We start from the raw sequence: 20,727 nt of genomic DNA on the forward strand, positions 1-20,727 counted from the left end.
AACTAATCTTCGACAAAGCAGGAAAGAATATCCAATGAGAAAAAGTCCCTTCAAGAAATGGTGCTGGGAAAATTGGACAGCCACATGTAGAAGAATGAAACTGGACCATTTTCTTACACCATACACAAAAATAAACTCAAAATGGATGAAAGACCTAACTGTGAGATAGGAATCCATCAAAATCCTAGAGGAGAACACAGGCAGCAAGCTCTTCAACCTCATCCGCAGCAACTTCTTGCTAGATATGTCTCCAAAGGCAAGGGAAACAAAAGCAAAAATGAACTATTAGGACTTCATCAGGATAAAAAGCTTCTGCACAGCAAAGGAAACAGTCAACAAAACCAAAAGACAACCTACAGAATGGAAGAAGATATTTGCAAATGAAAGATAAAGGGCTAGTATCCAAGATCTATAAAGGACTTATCAAACTCAACACCCAAAAAACAAATAATCCCATCAAGAAATGGGCAGAAGACATGAACAGACATTTGTCCAAAGAAGACATCCAAATGGCCAACAGACACATGAAAAAATGCTCAACATCATTTAGCATCAGGCAAATACAAATCAAAAGCACAATGAGATACCACGTCACACCAGTCAGAATGGCTAAAATTAACAAGTCAGGAAACAACAAATGTTGGCGAAGATGCAGAAAAAGGGGAACCCTCTTACACTGTGGGTGGGTATGCAAACTGGTGCAACCACTCTGGAAAACAGTATGGAGGTTCCTCAAGAAGTGAAAAATAGAGCTACCCTACAACCCAGCAATTGCACTACTAGGTATTTACCCCAAAGATACAAATGGAATGATCTGAAGGGGCACCTGCACCCAACGTTTATAGCAGCAATGTCCATAATAGCCAAACTATGGAAAGAGCCCAGATGTCCATTGACAGATGAATGGATAAAGAAGATGTGGTATATATATACAATGAAATAATACTCTGCCATCAGAAAGGATGAAATCTTACCATTTACATTGACGTGGATGGAACTGGAGGTTATTCTGCTGAGCAAAATAAGTCAATCAGAGAAAGACAATTATATGGTTTCACTCATATGTGAAATATAAGAAACAGCACAGAGGATCATGGGAGAAAGGATGGAAAACTGAATGGGAAGAAATCAGAGAGGGAGACAAACCATCAGAGACTCTTAACTATAGGAAACCAACTGAGGGTTGCTGGAGGGGAGGTCGGTGGTGGATGGGGTAACTGGGTGTGGGCATTAAGGAGGGCATGTGATGTGATGAGCACTGGGTGTTATATGCAACTGATGAATTACTGAACTCTACATCTGAAACTAACGATGTACTATGTGTTGGCTAATTGAATTTAAATAAAAAAAAAGATGCTCAACATCCTTAGTCACTAGGGAAATGCAAATAAAAACCAATGAAATACCACTTCAAACCCAGTAGGATGACTATAACCAAAAAGATAAGTAATAATAAATATTGGCTAGGATGTAGAGAAACTGGAACCCTAACACATGACCCATATGACCCAGCCGTTCTACTCCTTAGTATATACCCAGCTGAATTGAAAACCTATATCTACATAAAACCTGGGACATGAACATTCATAGCAGCATAATTCACAACAGCCAAAAAGCAGAAACAACCCCAGTGCCCTTCAGCTGATGAATGGATACACAGAATATGGTATATCTGTACAATGGAATATTATCCTATCAACAATAGCTAAGTTATGGATAGAGCCCAAATGTCCACTGACTGATGAATGGATAAAGATGTATATATATATATACACAATAGAATATTAGTCATAAAAAAGAATGAAATCTTACCATTTGCAGCAATGTGGATGGAGCTAGAGCATATTATGCTAAGCAAAGTAAGTCAGAGACAGACAAGTACCATATGATTTCACTCATGTGGAATTTAAGAAACAAAACTGATGAACATGGTGGGGGGGGAGAAAAAGAGAGGCAAACCATAAAAGAGACTCGTAACTATAGAGAACAAACTGAGGGTTGCTGGAGGGGATGCGGGAATGGGGGATGGGCTCAATGGGTGATGGGCATTAAGGAGGGCTCTTGATGTGATGAGCACTGGGTGTTATATGTAAGTGATGAATCACTAAATTCTACTCCTGAAACTAATATTACACTGTATGTTAACTAACTAGAATTTAAATAAAAACTTGAAACATAAAAAAATAAATGAAAAATAATGGATGCAAAGAAAGCTATGTATTTTTTTAAAAAGGAATATTATCCAGCCATAAAAAGGAATGAAGTACTGATGCATGCTGCAACATGAATGAACCTTGAAAACGTTATGCTAAGTGAAAGAAGCCAGACACAAAAGACCACATATTGTATTATGCCTTTTATATGAAATGTCCAGAATAGGCAAATCCATAAAGACAGTAGTGGTTGCCAGGAGTTGGGGAGAAATGGGGAGTGACTGCTTAATGAGCATGAGGTTTCTTTTGGGAGTGATGAAAATGCTCTGGAATTAGATGGTGGTAATTATTGCACAACATTTTGATATATTAAAGACCACTGAATTGTACACTTTAAACATAGTTAAAGTTATAGATTTTATGTTACATGAATATAATTGCAATAAGAAAAATCAATAGCTAAACAGACAAACAAAAAACCCATGGCTGGTTATAGAGGAATTTTGTAGAATGAATATATTTCTTTTAAAGTCTTGGTCATTAAGCTGACTGTTTCTAAGAGCAATAGCTTTGAATGGATGGGTATTGAAGAAAACTAATTCTTCCAAAAACCTTGGCTGTTGTTTCTGGCCATATACAGATGATCACAGATTTCGTAATGACTCTGAATTCTGATAGAGTTGCCAAACAAGCTTTAGGTTTTTTTTTTTTAATATGAGCATACTCAATCATGAAGACTACATTTTATAAGATTCACCTAGAAACAAGCAATTTTCCAATATGAAAAGAAGCATCTGAATGAATTAATTAATTCAACAACAAAAGACTATGGAAGAAAACATGCCCTAGCAACTGGCTTCTTGTACTACAATCAGGGGCTCATTTATCTTAAACAAGTCAACTTTTGTAATACCCTCTGTACTGTATAGAATACTGAGTGACAATCAAACAGAGCTGTCAAGAAAGAAGGAAAACAGTGGGAAATGTGAACTGGAATGAATTAAATTAAAAAAAAAAACTTTGTAAGAGAATGCAAAATAGTCTCTGACAAGGAATTTTCCTTTAAAATAACCAGAAGCTATGTGAACACATTGAGCAAGTGAATGTCAGGAGGATGAAAAGTACTTATTAATCCCCCACAGCACTTCTGATAGAATTTACCTGGCCCCCAACTCATTATAAAAACCATCTAAATCCGAAAAGACATTGAATAAAACCCCACAAATCCTTCCTCCGTTCTCGTGTCAAATGCTGCTTGACAGATAGGTTGCTTACAAAATGAGTTCTAGTTTTTGCCTTCACTCAATTTCCCAGGTTCTTGTCTCATAGTTATTGTGTTAATAGTTTTAACAGTATATTAGAAGTTATACACTGTTAATTCCACTTTTGCTTTTTTTCTAAAATTATTAAAATTAAATAGGTACTAAGAAATTGAAAGTGATATGATCTCTTTTCCCCTCAAAGAGATTTTATCGTGAGAAGCTATTTTAGGTGTTGGTGGGAAGGGGAAAAATCCTCCTGATTACATCACTGTTCTAAGACAGGGCCTTTTGTGAGGACTCTCTTGGGAGCCCTGTTCCCTGTTCTGTCACTGATTTGCGTTGTGACCTCGGAAAAGTTTCAGTGTATAAAGACAAGTGCAAAGTGAAGTTATGAAAACAAAACTGAGATCAAATGAACAGAGATGGAGCAGGTTGAATAGCTACATAGCAACTGTCGTAGTAACTGGACACAGTGACCAGAGAGCAATTTGGCTTGAAAGAAATTTCAAATTACTTAGCTATATAATGACATAGCTTCTTACACAGTTTTGTCGAAAACTCAAACTTTGCCTAAGGACAAGAACTACAGCAAGAATCTAATGATATTTGTCAATTTTCTCTTGTTCTATATATTTTTTGCTTTTAAAGATTTTTATTTATTTATTTGACAGAGAGAGACACAGTGAAAGAGGGAACACAAGCAGAGCAGGGAGGGAGTGGGAGAGGGAGAAGCAGGCTCCCCACCGAGCAGGGAGCCCAATATGGGACTCGATCCCAGGACCCTGGGATCATGACCTGAGCCCAAGGCGGACGCTTAACAACTGAGCCACCCAGGCACCCCTCTTGTTCTATATCTTAAAGCTGAAAAAATTGTGGCTATTATGGAGAAGAGAAGCCAATTTGATATTATAAGGCAAGAAAGCCTTAGATACATGAAATGAACATCTTAAAATCATAGTGCCTTACTATACTGTCATTGTACACATGCAAATCTGAAACCAAATTATGCATATAATCTAGCTCTATTCACTTGTAGGATTTATCCAAATAAATATGTCTGTTGGACATACATCATTTTTAAAAACGCAGTAGTCAGAAATAATTTTTAAAACCCATTGGAAAGAAATAACAAATAGAAAACAGTTCTATGCAATGAAGTATTTTGAAGGTGGGGGGAAAATCGCATAAGTTGGTAATAGAATGATCTTATATAAGTGTAATCTTCACAAGCCTCCTGAGCATCACAATATTTAGTTCCATGCTATTTGTATTTTTATGGCAGAAATATTTATTACAGTCCCCAGAGGAAAGATAAAGTACCTGATGATACTGAAAAGAGGAAGCCAGTAGAATCAATCTTGTGAAAATATAAGACATCAAAACCCATTTGGCTATATAAAGCAAGTTGAAATTCCACTTTTAGAAGTATATGCTTAAGCAGTCTTGATAGATGGAAGAACATGTGTAGGATAAGAAATGGCAGTGTTAAAGAATACATTTTTTAAAAGATTTTATTTATTTATTTGAGAGGAGAGAGAGCATAAGCAGGGGGAGTGGCAGGCAGAGGGAGAAGCAGGCTCCCCACTTAGCCAAGAGCTCCATGTGGGGCTCGATCCCAGGATCCTGAGATCACGACCTGAGCTGAAGGCAGATGCTTCACCGACTGAGCCACCCAGGAGCCCCAAGGATAATTTTAAGAGTGAAGTCATGACTCTCGTTCAGGTATAAAATAAACACAAGTCAAAAATTTTATTTAACTCATTAGTTAATGAAGGACCAGTAAGACATTACAACTTATTCAAAGGAAAATTCAAAGAACCACACATCTATAGACAAATAAAGAATACTGAATATACTTACAGATAGAATGCAAAGCATCTTTCTCAAAAGACAGTACATTTAAACCTCTTAACCCCCTGGTAATAAATAAAAGTAATCCCTATCCCTGGACTCACAAAAAGAAGAGATTTTCTTTGTTCTAAGAAGTCATTACTCTAAAGGATGAGAGAGAATCCTACCTAAAATTACTCAAGGACCCCAAATTTAAACTAAAGTGCTCACTTACAAAAAAATACATTGTTGAGTCAATAGTACATTTTAAAACAATGGGAATGTTTTAAGACCTTCTTTCACTTGGCTTTTTAAATGAGGTTACTTTATTAACAATATTTTTAAACCCAAAAGTGTTTTGTAATTTATCTAAAGGCACAAATTTTGCTCTTCTCTGCCCTGAAGCAGTTTCTGCCCTCCTTTATGCAGACAGGTATGTTTAGCGAGTTTGTTTTTGCTTTCTTTTGTTTTGGTTTTGACCAATCATCTAATTTTTTCAAAAGGGGCCATGATGTATGCTGAAAGGTAACCCACAACACTTGATTTTAGTTCTTACTTTAGCTGTATTACTATTTTAAAAAAAGATCTGCTGAACCACATTTTTAAACAATCTTGGAATAAATGTACACAGTTTGGAGTACACAAATTTGGTAGCATTTGAAAATCTTGTGTGTTTGTGTATGCATGCTTCTGAATACTTCAACTCCTGATTTTTTATGGTAAAGAGCATGCACAATGGCACAAATAAATTGCCATTTAGATACACAAATCACAGTTTGGGGGCATACAAAATTTTGTACTTGAAAAAAATGGAAATAACCCAGCAACCCAAATCTAAAAATATATCTGAATCATTAGGTTATGTACAGTGTTCTCACTTAACCATTCTCCATAACCTAAAATACTACTATTACTGCTATTAATAACCTAAAATAATACCGACTATAAAAATCACCACACTATATGATATTGCTATCCCTGCCAGATCACATCTAATAGGTAGAGTAAATAATATAAAAGAGGTGCTGTCCACAAAGAGCAAATCTTTAATTAGAGTTCATTTACATTCTTGTTATCATCTTCATTTGTAAATTTATTCACTGGAGTTTCTGAGAAGTAAAACTTGCAGTGGCCCAGAAATGCCCCTAGGAGGCATTAGAATTTTCAGTACTCAGGTTTTACACTGAACCAATGAGATCCTTTACATGCATGCCCTCAACTCATTCATGCCAGGTGTGGGAGATGGGGGCCAATCTTCCAGTATTCTCCTATCTCCAAAACTGCTAGGCTTCTCCCAGAGGAATAGGACTAATAATCTACTCAAGACCAGAACCCCCATGAAATGACTCACTTTGAGTCCAAACCAACCTCTGTCCTGAAGAACTCTTCAAGGACAAATTGTTTTGGAACACATCTGTTTTATTGAGATGACACCATAAAGGGACTTGGCATACTACTCCCTAGGGTTTTGTCTGTAACATAGGTTAGGGATTAAGATGACGACTGGAGTCAGACTGCTAGAATTCAAATACTGTCGCTCTAGCAGTTACTGGCTTTTGTGACCTTAGGCAGATTATCTAAACTCTTTGAACTTCAGTTTCCTCCTTTGTGAAATGGCAATGATCATTGTACCTACCTTATAGGGTTCTTGTGTAAATCCAAGGAGTTAATACTTATACAGTAAACCAGAACAGTGCCCAGTACATAGTGCTACTCAATATTATCTACTACTACTATTGTTGTTATTATTTATCATCATCGTTATTGTTATTATTATTCTCATTCCTCTCCATGACTGACCCATGTTCCTTAACCTTACAGATCTTCCAGAACAACTAGAAATGACTACTACAGATGAGAACATATTTACCAACATGCCTTGCCCCAATGTGAGCTAGTATACACCTTATAGGAGGCACTCTGGACAAACCTGAATGTCTTTCAGTCCTATTCTAACCAAAATCCTGCTTCGTGACAAACAATTGAAAGTATCCTATTCCCACTTCAAATGCATAATTGGTACCCTGCCTTCTTGGCAAGTTTATAAAATGGAACTAAATCCAATAACTAATATTATCAATGCTCCATTAAAATATATTTACCGAATGAAAAAAAATTAACACATATTTATTGAAAACCTATTATATGTCAGTTACTGGAGATTCGAAGAAATTTAACCCACAGTTTCTTCCCTCAAAGTGCTTACAGTCTAGTGGAGAGAGGCAGATAAACCCATAATTACCATACGGTGTATTAAATACAGTTTTCCTATGAAATTTGCACTGGTTACATTCATGTTTTTTTTCCAGCCCTATCAGCCAAAGCAAGGTTCTTGGCAAGATAGAGAACATAGGCATGGTTTGTCTTTGGCTCCTTCCCTTTCCCCCTAAGACATTCCCTTCCCCTCAATCAGGAAGCCACTTCCTCCTCTAGGCAACTCTGAGTCCAGTTCTAGGATTGCGAACAGATCGTTATAATCCCAGCTGATATGCTTGTTGCTAATAATTAAGGGGCAACAACAATTGCCCCTTTTGAGCATAAGAGCATTTTTGTAGGGAGCTCCTGGACCTACAACCCCATTTAAAGCTAAAGGAATGATTTTCTACGGGAAGAATTTCAGGCAACTGGCTAACTGAGATGATAGAAGTCTCAAGGTACTGGCCAATTTTCATTCTTTAATCATAATTGTTTCTGCTCTATACCTATCTTTATTTTATTGCCTGTACTTTCTTACAAGAGCTGTTTTCTCTAGTGTCCAAGTTCAGACCAATGAACGGATTGTAAAACTTTTCAGTTGGTTGCATTCTTGCTATATATATTATTGGGCAAGGGTTTAGCATACTCAGCCTTCAACGTTTTTGCCCCATTCTGACAGTATGTTTCAAGCCCCCTTTTCCACCGAACTCGATTATTATGCTTCATATTCACCATAGAACTCCCACATCTTCTGTTAAATTAAAACATGCAAACCTTTAATGGGAAAAAGGAATATTTTATTTGTTAATGAAAAGACATGTTTTCCTCACAATGCCTTCTATTCAAAGGTTTGTGCTGTAGCATTGTTGTCTGCGTTTTTGTCCCACATAAGAGGAGCAGGCTCTTACAGCCTAGCCCGTTATTAGAATTTATCTCTTTGCATGCATAAGAAGTTCATTCTTTTAGAAGTTAATCCTTTTCTTCTAAAAGGGACATACTATCTCTTTAGAAATTAATCAGTTTTTGCCTTCACATTTTGTCTTAAATTGCTGTGTAGCATTGTTCCACTTCTAAATCATTTGTCATAGCTAAATGGAGTTCCGTGAATTGCTGCAGCTGCCTATAAGTGGGCATTTTCCTTTGGTTCATAGAATAGGCACTGTTTGCATTCTCTTTTCACAAACATTTTTTAAAGTTCCAATGACAGCATGAAAAGAAGACTCATTTGCCATTGGAATTCAAAGTTGAATGGGAAAGATGAAAATAAAATCATGTATATGTAAACGATGGCACCAAAGCACAAGAAAATCACTTACTTTATGAAATTCAAGAATTTCTGAATATTTAGCTGTAAAGTCTTTTTCCCCCCACTAATTTTCATTCTAATTTTTAGTAGGACATGAACAACAGCTGTTCCTTTCTTTCTTGGAAAGCAGTTGGGAAGCAAATTTTATCAGGCATTCCTAAAAGAATTGAATTAATGCTCCAAAGCATTAATCAGATTGATTTTTTGCTCCGTTAATTTCCATTATGGTGAATGTCTGTAGCAAGCATCACTGGATGATGAAGTATACCTTTATTTGGAAGGTAGGAGCTAGAATGATATTTAGTCTATAATTTCTTTAGTCACAAGCAGTGGGGGAAATGCAGCGGGGCAGGAAAACAGTAGGAGAAAAATAAAAAGAATAGAATTTATGTTCATTTAGGTATAGTCAGTATCAACAAATGAAAGTCTGTCTTCAGAGACTATTAACATTTACTTACTTCTTCATTTGTGTCACAAGAAGTGCCTGCAGCAAAGAAGAGATATTCTCCTAGCTCTCTCCCTTGTTTGGTTTTCAGATGATCTGGAAATGTTCTGCTTTTGTGAGATGGCAGCAAGACCCGGCCACATAAGTCTTCTTTGGTAGTTCAGAAAAGATTATGGATAGTTGCTTGCAACCAATCAGTATTCCCAACACAGAGACGCAGGCCTTAAAATCATAGAACCTTAAGACTGGTAGGACCCTAAAAGTTGTCTAAGCCAATCTCCCACCTGATGTTTAAGTATTCTACAACATCTTGATAAGTGATTGTCCAACGCATATACCTCACACTGCCAATGATCCAATTCTCACAACCTTTTTTTTTTTTTTTTTTGACAGAGAGAGAGAGATAGCGAGAGCAGGAAAACAAGCAGGGGGAGTGGGAGAGGGAGAGCAGGCTCCCCGCCAAGCAGGGAGCCCGATGCGGGGCTCGATCCCAGGACCCTGGGATCATGACCTGAGCCCAAGGCAGACGCTTAACAACTGAGCCACCCAGGTGCCCCCAATTCTCACAATTCTCACAACCTCTTGCTGTGACCAATTTACTAAACTCCAAGGTTGCAAACTACTAGAACGTCTCCTGCCCAAAAAGGAACAACAATGAAGAAGCAGCTTTTCGAGGCAAGACCTATCTATCTTTCAGTGATGGATGTGAAAGATAATGATTTCCTCATTTTGCCCCCACCCTAGATTCCCATGTTTGTAGCCTCAAATATGAAGAAATTGCATTTTCTCTCCTTATCTATTTGGCTCTAATATATATTTGTCACTAAAGTGCATAGCTACTAATGAGCATACTGTTCTAATGAGCATGCTGTTCCAATAATTGCTTAAGTATGCTAAAAATGACTTGCAAATAGGTTAATATTAACAACAAATAAATATTAGATACAAGTAGGAAAATTTTTGACATTAACAGAATAAAGTACTTAGTATAAGAAAGGGGGTTATGAAATGCATAGAATAACCAAAATGCCAAGGTGTACCTCTTAGATAATTAGGAGTTATATAAACTTGTTGTTAAAGTCAATTTTTCCTTTTCCAATTAGACAACCAGACACCACTCTTCTTCAGCTACACCTTAGGTACTTAATCCCATTTTCCTGCCCTTTATCTAATTCATGTTTGTGTACCAAACTAGAGCTATGTTTAACTTGTTACTAAAGTTTCCTTTTTCTGTTGGTTTTTTTTTTCAATAAAGACCTAGTTTTACTTGCACATTTTTCACGAGCATCAAATAGTGGGTGATCTTTCAAGCTTGAACAGTAACAGTTGTATCGCTGAGGAAGGACTTCTTGTTTCAGATGGTCTAGATAATGATTTACAGCTATTTTTGGTAATTCTCAAAATGACAGCTCCTTGAATTTTTCTGTGTGCAGAAAAATTTGCTGGACTGGCATTTTTCAGACCCTGGGAGGTTCATCCCAATTCTCAGCATGTGGGAGCAAGGGAATGCTCTGAAATCTTTACTCCAGAGGGAACTGACCTGTCCCCATTTTCTTGTGATACATGTGAATGTTTGATGAGGTTTCCCTAGATGTCTGTGGCCTCCTAAGGCCTGGAATTTGTGGGCCAGGGCTAACCTAGGAGCTGGGTGAAATTACTTATAGGCCTTGGGCATTCCAAGACCAAACCTGATAAATTGACCTATAATGATAGTTTAGTTCCTCTAAAGAAAACGAACAATACTTCACAACATCTATCTTTATACTCAATAAAAGGTTGTTTAAAAGGAGAAAGAATGCTAAAAGGCAATAAAATAAGAATTAACAGCATTTTAAATTTTTGAGCATTATCAGAAAATACATGTGAGTGCCACTGGCTGTTGGAAACCATAAACTGAGGTAAAAAAAAAAAAACCCATAAGCTGGTGTGTGTGTGTGTGTGTGTGTGTGTGTGTGTGTGTGTGTGTGTGTATATATAACATATATATATATGGTAAAGAAATAGTAAAAGAGGAAGTAGAAGAAAGAACACAAGAGACAAGATAGGAATGAGGTAGAAAGAAGGTTTTTTTAGAAAGAAGAAAAGAAAGTGTATTTAATATACCTTTTAATCATTTCCTTACTCAAAGATCTTCAGCAGATCTTCAGTACCTACAGGGTAAATTCCAGCATCCTAAGCTGATATTTAATGTGTTCCACGATCTATTTAGAGCCCACCTCCCCAACACATGCCCTCTTTATTTATGGATTTTTCCCAGAATATTCCTTTGGATTTCTTATCTTCTTTTGTCTTTGTCCCTAAGGAAAATCCTATGTGTTCTTTAAGACACAGCCTTGAGGACTAAGAAGTTTTATACAAATAGCATTTATGGACCTTGGTCTTTACCATATTTACTTTAGACTTAACATTTTCTAAAATGCCCCCCTCAGATAGTACTCCACATAACAGCAGTGGTGAATTAGGGGTGGCTTATTCTAGGAATTCTGACTCTAATTCCATCAAATTTTTGTATCCTAGGAGTTCTGTATGTGGGTTTTGTTTTTTTTTTACAGGTTATAGAATTTAGACAATTACAAAACTACTCTTCCCACTAATTTTCATTATGCTACCAACTTCTGCCAGTGGAAATGTGTCACACAGGTAGAACTGTGTCTTCACTTTACTAAATTCTTCAACTTCGGGAGATTTTTCATATTCATTTTTTCCAAAGACTCTATTTTGCTAGAAATCGGCATCCAGCTTTTACTGAGAGCCTTTAGAGAATCTTCCCATGCCAAAGTTATCTGAAAAAGAGTTTCTATTTTTCCATCATGATAAGGAATGTTGAGTTTAAAAGATTTAATAAAAGCAGTAAGACTGGAGCATTTCTCCCAGAATATATGAAAAATCAGATTTCCAAGAGCTGGGATAAAAAGACCACTCTCCTTTTTTCTTTTTTAAGATTCTATTTATTTATTTGAGAGAGAGACAGAGATAGTAAGAGAGAGCACAAGCGGGGAGGAGAGGGAGAAGCAGGCTCCCCTCTGAGCAGGGAGCCCAACACGGGGCTTGATCCCAGCATACTGGGATCATGACCTGAGCCAAAGGTAGAAGCTCAACTGACTGAGCCACACAGGCACCCCAAAAGACCACACTCTTATAGAGCAGTAAAAATTAAATTCCTGCAGATATCCAAATTTAAGTGCACATTTGTCTTTAGAACTCACCTGCATGTGTGAATGGAGATGTATCTTACAACTCTGTGGGACTTTACATATAAACAGCTCCTAGGAGAGATAGTCACAAAGAGAAACCCAAGAAAACACTCAACACTTGGGTATTCAAGTGTATTCAAGTGTAACTCAACTCACACTTGGGTATTCCAAGACCAAAGTCAGTAAGTTGAATCTGTAACACCAGCTCAGTTTCTATAAGGAAAATTAACAAAAATTTTTGCAACGTCATTGTACTCTAAGGAGCCGATCTTATCTTTAAAAAAAATTATACTTTAATTAATCCCTAAGAACTAAAGGGACAGCTATAATTAATTTTCATTAAGTACAAAAACCTTACAATATGCAGAAATGAAATTTAGCAAGATGGCCACCAAAATCATTATTTATGAAACTTTCCAGATTATAACACTTAGGCCTCATGTGGATCATTCACAAGTAGGCTGCAGTCCTCTGGGCCCTATATAATTCCTGCACTTGAATATTTTGTGAGCATAACGTCTATAGTAGTCATATCAGACTTGGATAATGCATAATCCAGAGTGCCTCTACCAGTGGAACCAAAGACTTGTGCTAAGAGAATTGAAAGAGAAAGGGGCTCCTGGGCAAGAAAACACAACTTACTCTGGTGTTAAATGAGGTCAAGGAGTAGTACATCAATGTACTGGTGTAGCTATTTCCAGATTTGTTGAACTCTAGGGATTGATTCCTTCTGATTCCGGCCACTCCAAGTTCATGTCATTTCTAGTAGTTCCTTTATCATTGCAGTCAAAATATTCTGGCTGTATTAAAATAAGCTTTGTTCACAGATTCTCCCTAGCCTCCTAACACCATACCTTGGTTCATTTTGTTTCCTCTTCCTGGGAAGTCTCTTTCCTTCTGCTTGTCAGATACACTGCCCGTTTTTAAGAACTAGCTTAAAACCCAACCCCCTTCCTAAAGCCCTCCACAACTGCCAATCTCTGGTAATTTCTGCATCTTTTAAATTCCAACATCCTTTTCTTTTCTTCCGTATTTATTGTCTTGTTTATCTGTAAATTTTTTCTATGTAAATCTTTTTTATCCAGCTACATTATACCATTCTTAAACACAGAAATTGTTTTGTAATGCTTTGTGTACCAAACATTGCCTAACATACTACCTATCCTGGTAGATATACATTAATTATCTGTTGACTAGTTGATATTATCTATTACTTTCATGTTAATTTACCTGTTATGCTGTTTCTCAAAGAAAAAACAAAAAAACATCTCATAGATCCAAATTTGGAAACCCCATTCTGAGCTACTTTACAAAGCTTTCATTTGTACAGTCACGACGTCATGTGTCAATAAGTGCATGTTGGTACTGGAATTAATGGCAATCCTTAGTTATTAGGGAATATTCAAGATGATCAAGATCTTAATTTTTAGAAACTGTTGGTAAGATTCAAAAAAATATATTAAAATCCAACATAAAACTCTCAGATCCTAGAGAATTCTACTGACGTATTCCTCCTTGTGAGAAACACTATTTTAATAAACTCGACTACTCTGAATTGTGGGATTAAAAGAAAATCATTATGGTCCTTATGACAAAATATATTCAAAGTCTTAAAAATACATGTTTTTTTGATCAGTTTTACTTCTGGAAAACACATTCTAAATAAAGATGTACACAAATAGTTACAAGGATATTTGTTATAGAACTAAAGTATAATATGTAAAAATATTTAAAAACCTAAATAACCAAAAACAGGTGATTGGCCAAATAAATTGTACAACATACAAGGGAGCCATTAAAAAGTATGCTATACAAGAATATTTAATGAAATGGAAAGATGATATCAATATATTGTTACATGAAAAAAGAAGTTTTAAATATAATTGTATATCAGGGCACCTGGGTGACTCAGTCAGTTAAGTGTCTGTCTTTGGCCCAAGTCATGATCCCAGGCTCCTGGGATCAAGCCCCATGTGGGACTCCCTGCTCAGCAGAGGGCCTGTTTCTCCCTCTCTCTCTGTCACTCCCCCTGCTTGTGCTCTCTCTCTCTCTCTGTCAAATAAATAAATAAAATATTTAAAAAATATATATATGTATGTATGTATGTGTATAATTGTATTTTTAAAGTACTGGAAATATAAACTTCAAATGTTGATTATGACATGAAATAATCATATTTACTGATTTCCAAATTTTCTACAGTAAAAATGTAGTACTTTTGTATAAAGAATTTAAAATTTTTTAAGGTGTTAAAAATTTAAGTAAATATCTAGCCAGTACCTCAGAATTACTCACTAGGGTCACACAACTGACAGTCAAGAAAAATATATTATGTAAACTTCTTTTTTTTTTAAAGATTTATTTATTTATTTATTTGAGAGAGAGAGAATGAGAGATAGAGAGCATGAGAGGGAAGAGGGTCAGAGGAAGAAGCAGACTCCCTGCTGAGCAGGAAGCCCGATGTGGGACTCGATCCCGGGACTCCAGGATCATGACCTGAGCCAAAGGCAGTCGCTTAACCAACTGAGCCACCCAGGCGCCCTAAACTTCTTTTTTTTTTTAAAAGTAGGCTCCACACTGGGCATGGAGCCCAACTCAGGGTTTAAACTCACAATCCTGAGATCAAGACCCAAACTGAGATCAAGAGTCAGACACTTAACTGACTGAGCTATCCAGGTGCCCCTTTTATGTAATCCTCTGAATTAATCACAGGACAAACTAAATAAAGGATCTCACATCTTGACGATTTCTTTAGGAAAGTGAATGAATGTCACATGGATACAGCCAACCAATGAGATAAGATTGTGGGAAGAATATTCCTTCCCAGCATTGTTTGTGCCTCACAGCTCTTACTTATTTTTGTTTGTAGGTCCATGGAAAGTGTATGTGTAAGCACAACACAGCAGGTACCCACTGCCAACACTGTGCACCATTATACAACGACCGCCCCTGGGAAGCAGCTGATGGCAAAACAGGATCTCCTAAAGAGTGCAGAAGTGAGTACCAAGCCCACAAGACTAAAAGCCTTCTTTGTAAAGTCAACTGTCTGTGGACTCCGTGTTGTCTCTAGAAACACAGTATAAAGTGGTGGGTGACAGGCACTGTAACCTACACAAATATAGCCCATATCACTGCTCACTATGACCTCAACCATTGGAAGCAATCACTGCTTGCAAAGTTGCCAATATGACTATTTTGCCAACAATGTGTTGCCCATTTACTTGGACACTTTGCAGGACCAGGACCTAAGCACTGTTCTTGAGAAGTTGACATAATAAAAACATGGCTAGACACAAGAGCAACTGACGATTACGGCATACAATTACCCTTGTAGCTGAGATATCGAATTATAATCATGACAATAGCTATTTCAAATTCAGTTCTCAAAACAACCCTGTAAGGCAAGCAGGTGGTGTTAATCCCACTTTAGAGATCAGGAAATTGAGGCTCAGTAAGATTAAGTAACTTGCCAAAGTTAGTAAATAATAGGACTTGATCCCAGCTCTTCAAGTCTCCAAATTAAATGTTTTTTCCATAATACCATAGTGCCTTTCTTTTTACTTATGGTACTTGAAATGACAAATCAGATTTGAAATTAAGCCAGTTAGTCAAGAATGAGACTGCATTACTAGGGCTAACTTCGGGTTTGAGGTTGGAGATTAGATAAGAGGGTAAAAAATACAGGAATACAAACCATTTTTTTCTTTGCAATTCAAAATGTTCAGAGAAATACACATGTCCATAACAATGTTTATACTCACAAACTTCAGTTTTACAAGGATTTAAAGGCAAGCACTGTCAGTAACATTGTGGGAAGTCTCCCGTACATAATTTGGAATCCTAATTGATTTATTTTAGTTTCTAGGAAATGTAAAGGATTTCCTCTAAGCGTAAATTTTAAATTATCTTATATTATGCTTTTTACAGATTATGAATCTCGTCAAAATATCATAACATGTCAAGGAAACAATGAAAAAACAATAGCACAAACACAGTTGACCTCCAGGAAAAAGTCTGGATTCTTATTCTAAATCACTCATCAAGAGAATCTAAAGAATTTCTCCTAAATTCCTAGAGTGCCATTCTGCTCTTTCCACAGACACCAACTTGTGTATCTAAATACATATAGAACACAGAGACTTGTCCCTTGGTGCTATTGATAATCTTATAAATGCCTTTGAGAAATTGTTTCAAAAGAAACAATGCAAACCTCTTCTACAAAAAAACAAAAAACAAAAACACAAAGAACCTAGGCTTCTATAGGAGACTGTCTTGTACTCACCAGTACATCAATAGCTGAGTGCTTCATGAGAGACAAATCAATCTACCTGCCAAGCTACTAACCCCTGTCCACTACAAGATTCCTTCGAGGCTCATTAGAGAGCATGAATTCAGGCCTGTATCTGCAATATGAATTTTCATTTTCATATAACGTCTGACAATGTAGAGTTTTCTAAGCACAGTCAGGGGACTCTTAGTGATGACATACTGGTCCTTGGGACGCAGCAGGAATGGAAATGGTGAAGTATTACTGTCAAAGAGGGAAAAAAATGGGTAGCCACTCAAATAGTCTTTCCAAAATAAGTGTCAACCCCAATTGCTAAGGAAACAGTCCTACCTCTGCCTAAGAAGACAGATCTACACTTTGCTGATTTTCAGGCATATCTTAAAACTTAATTTTTTTAAATTTGAATTTTTTAAATTTTTTAAATTAAATAAAAGGCTCCGCCTTTTTATATGCTGTTTTGATTCTTGTACTGTGAAAATGTGCACTATATAAAAAGCTAAAAATCAAATTAAAAACTAACACCGTATGTTAATTATACTTGAATTAAAAAAAAATTAGCAATCAGCTTACCCCATTTTTAACTGCCTGAATATTAGAGAACCTGTTGTTTTAAATGATTTGTTTTCCCTCCCATGCCTCTTCCCCCCTTCAGCCTGCAAGTGCAATGGGCATGCTGATGCCTGTCACTTTGACATTAATGTGTGGGAGGCATCAGGTAATCGCAGTGGTGGTGTCTGTAATGACTGTCAGCACAACACAGAAGGTCAGCATTGCCAACGATGTAAGCCAGGCTTCTACCGGGACCTCCGGAGACCCTTCTCTGCTCCAGATGCTTGCAAAAGTAAGTGAACTAGTGATTACTGGGGGAGGGGGGGAGCTTGACTTGTACAAAAGAGATGAATCTTGCCATCCTTCATACGCTGGTCCATGGGAGAGAGGTCATGAAATTCTCAGTACACTCACACACACGTTCATTTCTTCATTGATAAGAGGAACGGATTGTTAACTTGTTGGGTGAAAAGAGTACAATATTCATAAGAGTAATCTCTTTTATCACTCTGCATGAAGTAAAATTGTTTCCCGTAGCACCACATTTGGGAAAACAAGAAGACAAATAAAACAGAAAAAAAGGATGATGGAGAGAGAGATATGTTTAAAATTATCTTAAGGGGCAGCTGGCTGCCGTGGTTGGTAGAACATGTGACTCTTGATCTTGGGGTCGTGAGTTCAAGCCCCACGTTTGGTGTAGAGATTACTTTAAAAAAAAGTATGTGAAATTATCTTAAGACTAAATATATGTGTAGGACGTAGGCAATAAGCAGACTCAAACTGATGAAATAAAGAGTGGTTATCTGTACTTGGGTCATTCCAGCTTTCATCTCTGCAGTGAATTTGAACACCTGAAAAACCACGGGTTTTGGTGTCATTATGAATACACTTCAGCTGACACTGCCCTTATGTACCCCTATATCATAAACTAATTTAGAACATAACAATTATCCCCTACTCTTCCCCCAAAATACTAAATTCTTATAGAATGGATTTTGCTTTTTTGTTAGCATAGTTCCAAGAGGTTTATATGAAAAAAAGAGTAGAATTTTAAAAGATCTGCTTAATTAATGAGACATTATCTAAAACGTGACCATAAAGGGTACAGTCGGAGCTTCAGTAGATGTCCAATGTGGATGAATATCTCATCTAACTATGTGAGTAGTTATACATCTATCAACTCAGAAATTATTAGATGACAAAAAACACTCAAGATTGTTAATGGAGATTGATGAACATGCACTTCCTTTCCCCACCAAGGACTCCATGTTCTAGCTCAAAAACAGTGACAGGAAGGGAGCAATACAATGGGAAATAATCATTTAAAATCTTGTTGTTTTTTTAATTTAAAGGAAAAAATTCTGTTGCTCTTGGAAAATACATATTTTTAACATCAGATAGGTGATATCTACATGAAATTTGAGTGGGCTTGCTTGTTACAAGCTCTCTCTCAAATTGTAGAAGACAGAGGTGGCCCCACTCACTTTCAACATTGAGCTCAAAATTTCTATCTACATCTTAATATTTCTCTGAGAATTCTTTTTTATTCTTGCTCCTTGTCTGTACTCAGACTTTCATTTTAATAATCTTTGAAAAGATCTAGAATAGAAGCTTTCCCTGCTCCTTATGACTGTGTGACCCTATGCCAGCTATTAAAGCTGTTTGGACTTTGATATTTTTTCTCCCTGTAGAGTTGTAATGAGAACTATATAAGATAAAGTCAGTTAAGCATCTGCCTTCGGCTCAGATCATGATCCCAGGGTCCTGGATAAAGTCCCCCACCCCCCCGGAGTCATCAGGCTCCCTGCTCAGCGAGGAGTCTGCTTCACCCGCTCCCTCTACCCCACCCTCCCCGCCGTGCACTCTCTTGCTATCTCTTTCTCTCTCAAGTAAATAAATAAAATCTTTTTTTTTAAAAGGTAAAGTATGTGAACTGTGTAGCACATTGCCTATTATAGTAAGCTTACCTCAAGAAATGAAAACTAGTATTAAAACAACTATTATTGTCATATATGATAGAAGGTGGGAAATAATATTACAGAGTCTCTACTCTTTATTGATCAAAAATACCTATGTCAAAGGTAATTACTTCTTTAAAATCCACAGGGCCTTAGGGAATAAATTAAAGGCTTCTTAACCCCAAGGGCTGAATGAAGGGTCTGCTTATAAAATTGCTTAGATTCACAATATATTCTGTCCTAATACCATTTTCTCCAGGATATATTTAAATAAATAGAGGGGTATGTGGTTGGCTCAGTCAGTAAAACATGTAACTCTTAATCTCAGGGCCATGAGCTCAAGCCCCAAGTTGGGCATGGAACCTACTAAAATAATAATAATAAAATGAAATAAGATTAAAAAAAAAAGAGGGCGCCTGGCTGTCTCAGTTGGTGGAGCATTCGACTCCTGATCTCGGGGTTGTGAGTTCAAGTCCCACGTTGGGTGTAGAGATTACTTAAAAATTACTTAAAAAAAAGATAGATGATAGATAGATAGATAGATAGATAGATAGATAGATGGATGATAGATAGATATGTGTATTGCATTCTTCAGACCACTAGTAGAAATGTCTAAAAACGAGAATGTACTACCAAGCAGATAAAATAGGAAAGGAAGTTAATTTATCATTAAGTGACTTAGATAAGGTAACTATCTTGTAGGAAAACAGGCAACATTTTCAAAATACATTTTCAAAGATACAATTAAATAGCATTCACTTGAAACAGTATGTTGTACAATGTATCTAACTTACATATTTGTTCATTCAGTCATCCAATGGATATATATCGAGTGCCTGTTATGTGCCAAGTGTTTAGGATACATCAGGGAGCAAAACAAAAAACCATTAAAAACAGAAATAGAAAAGATTTATTGGCAGACTTGGAGCCAAGATAAATACCTTTTTAAATTTTTGTTTTGTTTTCTTTTTGTTACTGTGCTATGTTCAAGCTATGGCTCATATTCTTACAAAATATAAAAAGGTTAACAGCTCTAGGTGTTGATATCCTAGAGAGCTCACCACTTCAGAATTTTATAAAAAGAATATGAAAAAGAAGATTAGTTAAAAGGTGACTCCTTGTTAATGGTCACTACTTATTTAACTATTCTAGAGACTTGTACAAAAAAAGAATTTATAAGTTTTGGTCCCCAAACTACCAGTTCTATAAAAAATAAGCAAAATGTGAGACTGTAGCTAAAACAAACACATAAGAGAGACACAGTCTTTTCACAATGTTTAGGTGTGTGTGTGTGTAAATGTATATATGTATGTATACATATATTTATGTAGGCAAATAGTGTGTATATGTGTGTGCATGTATGTTAGATCACACAAGTATGATCAGTATTGTGTTAGAGTGTATGGAAGAGAGCTCATAGGAGGAGCAATTAACAAGAGTTGAGTGTTCTGAGTTTTGATGTAAGACCTGAGACCTGAAGTTTAATAGGAATCAACATAACATGGCTAAGGGTATTCCGTCTGGAGAAAAAAAAAAAAGTGCCAAA

At 36.5% G+C, this 20,727-nt stretch overlaps 1 protein-coding gene across 6 annotated transcripts in view; it reads left to right on the plus strand.

The window, feature by feature from the left end:
- NTN4 (netrin 4) overlaps window positions 1–20,727 on the plus strand; it is a 109,070-nt gene that overhangs the window by 51,266 nt on the left and 37,077 nt on the right. For all 6 annotated transcript variants that reach the window (XM_025882594.2, XM_025882595.2, XM_073900488.1 and 3 more), the window contains exons 4-5: window positions 15,256–15,382; window positions 17,327–17,515. In XM_025882594.2, coding sequence (XP_025738379.1) covers window positions 15,256–15,382; window positions 17,327–17,515 — 316 coding nt within the window. The remainder of the gene's footprint in view (window positions 1–15,255; window positions 15,383–17,326; window positions 17,516–20,727) is intronic.

The sequence above is a fragment of the Callorhinus ursinus genome, unplaced genomic scaffold, assembly GCF_003265705.2.
Source record: "Callorhinus ursinus isolate GAN/ISIS: 27379988/994484 unplaced genomic scaffold, GSC_fseal_2.0 scaffold14, whole genome shotgun sequence".
Taxonomy (NCBI): domain Eukaryota; kingdom Metazoa; phylum Chordata; class Mammalia; order Carnivora; family Otariidae; genus Callorhinus; species Callorhinus ursinus.